Source organism: Penaeus japonicus, unplaced genomic scaffold (genome assembly GCF_977035675.1).
Source record: "Penaeus japonicus unplaced genomic scaffold, GWHDUDI00000001_assembly GWHDUDI00000041, whole genome shotgun sequence".
NCBI lineage: Eukaryota > Metazoa > Arthropoda > Malacostraca > Decapoda > Penaeidae > Penaeus > Penaeus japonicus.
In genome coordinates, this window is record NW_028234443.1 from 21,639,408 (window position 1) to 21,644,407 (window position 5,000).

The 5,000-nt window shown below is 40.6% G+C and overlaps 1 protein-coding gene across 1 annotated transcript; it reads right to left on the reverse strand.

The window, feature by feature from the left end:
• Positions 1-4,094: 4,094 nt before the first annotated feature.
• LOC147466813 (histone H2A-like) lies at positions 4,095-4,907 on the reverse strand. Its single transcript, XM_086534301.1, has one exon. The coding sequence runs from the start codon at positions 4,755-4,757 to the stop codon at positions 4,386-4,388; it is 372 nt and encodes a 123-aa protein (XP_086390427.1). The 5' UTR covers positions 4,758-4,907; the 3' UTR covers positions 4,095-4,385.
• Between the last annotated feature and the right edge of the window lie 93 nt (positions 4,908-5,000).

Below are 5,000 nucleotides of genomic sequence, written 5' to 3' on the forward strand. Positions count from 1 at the left end.
TCTCTCTCTCTTCTCTCTCTCTCTCTCTCTCTCTCTCTCTCTCTCTCTCTCTCTCTCTCTATTCTTCTTTCCCTTTCTCTCTATCTCTTTTTATGTTTTGTTTCGCTTTGATTCTCTCTCTCTCTCTCTCTCTCTCTCTCTCTCTCTCTCTCTCTCTCTCTCTCTCTCTCTCTCTCTCTCTCTCTCTCTCTCTCTATTCTTCTTTCCCTTTCTCTCTATCTCTTTTTATGTTTTGTTTCGCTTTGATTCTCTCTCTCTCTCTCTCTCTCTCTCTCTCTCTCTCTCTCTCTCTCTCTCTATTCTTCTTTCCCTTTCTCTCTATCTCTTTTTATGTTTTGTTTCGCTTTGATTCTCTCTCTCTTTCTTCTTCTTCTTCTTCTCCTTCTTTCTCTTCCTCTTCCTCTTCTCTCTCTCTCCTTCTTCTTCTTCCTTTTCTCTCTCTTTTTATGTTTTGTTTCGCTTTGATTCTCTTTCTCTCTCTCTCTCTGTTTCTCTTCTCTCTTCTTTCTTTCTCCTTCTTTTCTTCTCTCTCTCCCTATCTTTTTATGCTTGTTTCGCTCTGAGTCTTTCTCTTCTTCTTTCTCTCTCTCGTTCTCGTCCTTCTTTCCCTCTCTCTTTTTTTGTTTTGTTTCGCTTTGATTCTCTTTCTCTTTCTCTTTCTCTTCTTTTTTTTCTTCTTCCTCTTTTTCTCCCCTCTCTCTTTTTAGCATTGATCTCTCTCTCTCTCTTCTTCTCCTTCTTCTTCTTTCCCTCTCTCTCTATTTAGCATTGATCTCTCTCTCTCTCTCCTTCTTTCTTCCCCCTCTCTCTCTCTCTCTCTCTCTCTCTCTCTCTCTCTCTCTCTCTCTCTCTCTCTCTCTCTCTCTCTCTCTCTCTCTCTCTCTCTCTCTCTCTCTCTCTCTCTCTCTCTTTCTCTCTATCTCAAATTCGCATTGATTTTCTCTCTCTTTAAAGTTTTCTTTCGCTTTGACTCTCTCTCTCTCTCTCCTTCTTTCCATCTCTCTTCTTCTTCTTCTTCTTCTTCTTCTTCTTCTTCTTCTTCTTCTTCTTCTTCTTCTTCTTCTTCTTCTTCTTCTTCTTCTTCTTTCCTTCTCTCTCTCTCTCTCTCTCTCTCTCCTTCTTCTTCTTTCCCTCTCTCTCTATTTCACATATATTCTCTCTCTCTTTCTTTCTTTCTTTATGTTTTCTTTCACTTTGATTCTCTCTCTCTCCTTCTTTCTATCTCTCTTCTTCTTCTTTCCCTTCCTCTCTCTATCTCTCTTTCTTTATGTTTTCTTTCGCTTTGATTCTCTCTCTCTCTTTCCTTCTTTCTATCTCTCTTCTTCTTCTTTCCCTTCCTCTCTCTATCTCTCTTTCTTTATGTTTTCTTTCGCATTGATTCTCTCTCTCTCTCTCTCTTTCTCTTTCTCTTTCTCACTCTTTATCAACACTGATTTTTGATAAGTAAATTAGTTGATTGGTATTGAACTGAGTATAGCGGCATTGGTAATGCAATTAACTTAGTATGGTGTGGGGGCATCGGTGAGTTGTTTTGTTGGTTGTTGATAAAGTTGAGTATGATGACAATGTTATTGAAGAATATGACATTGATATTGCGATCTATGCATCTGGGCTTGGGGTTTGATTCTCTCTCTCTCTCTCTCTCTCTCTCTCTCTCTCTCTCTCTCTCTCTCTCTCTCTCTCTCTCTTCTCTCTCTCTCTCTCTCTCTCTCTCTCTTTGTCTCTCTCTCTCTCTCCTTCTTCTTCTTTCCCTCTCTCTCTTTTTAGCCTTGATTCTCTCTCTCAGAGAGCTTTTCAACAAATACTCAACTCTTTTTCGTGGCGTACAAGAGGGCGTACAGATTGCTTTGTGTTTATTTCGTATACAGAGTTTGATCATTTAAGGTATAGTTCGTTTGCTTAATTATGCTGACTGTTCATATTCGTTTACTTTTACTCGCCCTTTCTTTTCATTCTCGTCCTCATCCTTATCCTCACCATCACCATCCCTCTTGTTCTTATCATTTTTCTGTTCTTTCTATTATCATATTCCTCCATTCTTCTCCTTCTCCTTCTCCTTCTCCTTCTCCTTCTCCTTCTTCTTCTTCTTCTCTCTTTCTTTATGCTTTCTTTCGCATTGATTCTCTCTCTCTCTCTCTCTCTCTCTCTCTCTCCTTCTTCTTTCCCTCTCTCTCTATTTCGCATTGATTCTCTCTCTTCTTCTTCTTCTTCTTCTTCTTCTTCTTCTTCTTCTTCTGTTTCTTCTTCTTCTTCTGTTTCTTCTTCTTCTTCTTCTTCTTCTGTTTCTTCTTCTTCTTCTTCTTCTTCCTCTTCCCCTCTCCCTCTCCTTCTTCTTCTTCTCCTTCTTTCCCTCTCTCTCTTTATGTTTTCTTTCGCTTTGATTCTCTCTCTCTCTCTCTCTCCTTCTTTCTATCTCTATTCTTCTTCTTTCCCTTTCTCTCTCTATCTCTCTTTCTTTATGCTTTCTTTCGCATTGATTCTCTCTCTCTCTTCTTCTTCTTCTTCTTCTTCTTCTTCTTTTTTCCCCCTCTCTCTATCTCTCTTCTTCTTTCTTTCTTTCTCTCTCTCTCTCTCTCTCTCTCTCTCTCTCTCTCTCTCTCTCTCTCTCTTTCTCTCTCTCTTCTTCTTCCCCATCTATCTCAAATTCGCATTGATTTTCTCTCTCTTTTAAGTTTTCTTTCGCTTTGACTCTCTCTCTCTCTCCTTCTTTCCATCTCTCTTCTCCTTCTTCTTCTTCTTCGTTCCCTCTCTCTCTATTTCACATTGATTCTCTCTCTCTTTCTTTCTTTCTTTCTTTATGTTTTCTTTCGCTTTGATTCTCTCTCTTTCTCTCCTTCTTTCTATCTCTCTTCTTCTTTCCCTTTCTCTATCTCTCTTTCTTTCGCATTGATTCTCTCTCTCCTTCTTTCCCTCTCTCTCTATTTCACATTGATTCTCTCTCTTTCTTTCTTTCTTTCTTTATGTTTTCTTTCGCTTTGATTCTCTCTCTTTCTCTCCTTCTTTTTATCTCTCTTTCTTTATGCTTTCTTTCGCATTGATTCTCTCTCTCTCTCTCCTTCTTTCCCTCTCTCTCTATTTCACATTGATTCTCTCTCTCTTTCTTTCTTTCTTTCTTTGTTTTCTTTCGCTTTGATTCTCTCTCTTTCTCTCCTTCTTTCCCTTTCTCTCTCGATCTCTCTTTCTTTATGCTTTCTTTCGCATTGATTCTCTCTCTCTCTTCTTCTTCTTCTTCTTCTTCTTCTTTTTTCCCCCTCTCTCTATCTCTCTTCTTCTTTCTTTCTCTCTCTCTCTCTCTCTCTCTCTCTCTCTCTCTCTCTCTCTCTCTCTCTCTTTCTCTCTCTCTTCTTCTTCCCCATCTATCTCAAATTCGCATTGATTTTCTCTCTCTTTTAAGTTTTCTTTCGCTTTGACTCTCTCTCTCTCTCCTTCTTTCCATCTCTCTTCTCCTTCTTCTTCTTCTTTCCTTCTCTCTCTCTCTCTCCTTCTTCTTCGTTCCCTCTCTCTCTATTTCACATTGATTCTCTCTCTCTTTCTTTCTTTCTTTCTTTATGTTTTCTTTCGCTTTGATTCTCTCTCTTTCTCTCCTTCTTTCTATCTCTCTTCTTCTTTCCCTTTCTCTATCTCTCTTTCTTTCGCATTGATTCTCTCTCTCCTTCTTTCCCTCTCTCTCTATTTCACATTGATTCTCTCTCTTTCTTTCTTTCTTTCTTTATGTTTTCTTTCGCTTTGATTCTCTCTCTTTCTCTCCTTCTTTTTATCTCTCTTCTTCTTCTTTCCCTTTCTCTATCTCTCTTTCTTTATGCTTTCTTTCGCATTGATTCTCTCTCTCTCTCTCCTTCTTTCCCTCTCTCTCTATTTCACATTGATTCTCTCTCTCTTTCTTTCTTTCTTTCTTTGTTTTCTTTCGCTTTGATTCTCTCTCTTTCTCTCCTTCTTTCCCTTTCTCTCTCGATCTCTCTTTCTTTATGCTTTCTTTCGCATTGATTCTCTCTCTCTCTCTCTCTCTCTCTCTCTCTCTCTCTCTCTTTCTTTCTCTCTCTCTTGTGTTCTTTCGCTTTGATTCTCTCTCTCTCTCTTTCTCATTCTTTATGAACAGTGATATTGGAATTTTAAATTGCTTTTGGGTGGATGATAAGTAAATTAGTTGATTGGCACTTAGTATGTTGTGGGGGCATCGGTGAGTTGTTGATAAGTTGAGTATAATGACAATGTTATTGAAGAATATGACATTGATATTGCAATCTATGCATTTGGGCTTGGGGTTTGAGGTTGAGTAGCTAGTTTATTAGTTTGGGATTGATAGAGTAGTCAATTACATCTCTAGGGAGATTTTGTGGCTCCGAAAGGAGCCGATGTTGTTGAAAAGAGGCAACCGAGAGAAAGATTTATTTCTTCTCAGTCTTCTTGGGGAGGAGCACAGCCTGGATGTTAGGCAGGACACCACCCTGGGCAATGGTCACACCAGAGAGGAGCTTGTTCAGTTCCTCGTCGTTACGGATAGCCAGCTGCAAGTGACGGGGGATGATACGGGTCTTCTTGTTGTCACGGGCGGCGTTACCTGCCAGCTCGAGAACCTCAGCAGCCAGGTATTCCATGACGGCAGCCAGGTACACAGGGGCACCTGCTCCGACACGTTCAGCGTAATTTCCCTTACGCAGAAGGCGGTGAATCCTACCTACAGGAAACTGAAGGCCGGCCCTGCTCGAGCGGGACTTTGACTTGCCCTTGACCTTACCACCCTTTCCACGACCTGACATGATGCTTGCTTTATAGGTATCTCAAAAACCTTGCAAGCCAAAACCAGAGCTTACCTATTTATAGGCGCCCACCGTTGAAACTTACCGATAGCGTTAGATGGCAACGGTTCCCACGCCCGTTGAGCCACTAGCTGGGGCTCACTCACCTGAGGCTGGCGCCCGTGTCGGCCCATAAAAGGAAAAATCCTTATCGGTGTTTACTCAAGGTATAACCACCGTGATGCCACCCAAAACTTCCGGAAA

Bases quoted from the DNA above. Each gene is read 5' to 3' on its own strand.
- LOC147466813 (XM_086534301.1), bottom strand. From the start codon at position 4,757: ATGTCAGGTCGTGGAAAGGGTGGTAAGGTCAAGGGCAAGTCAAAGTCC.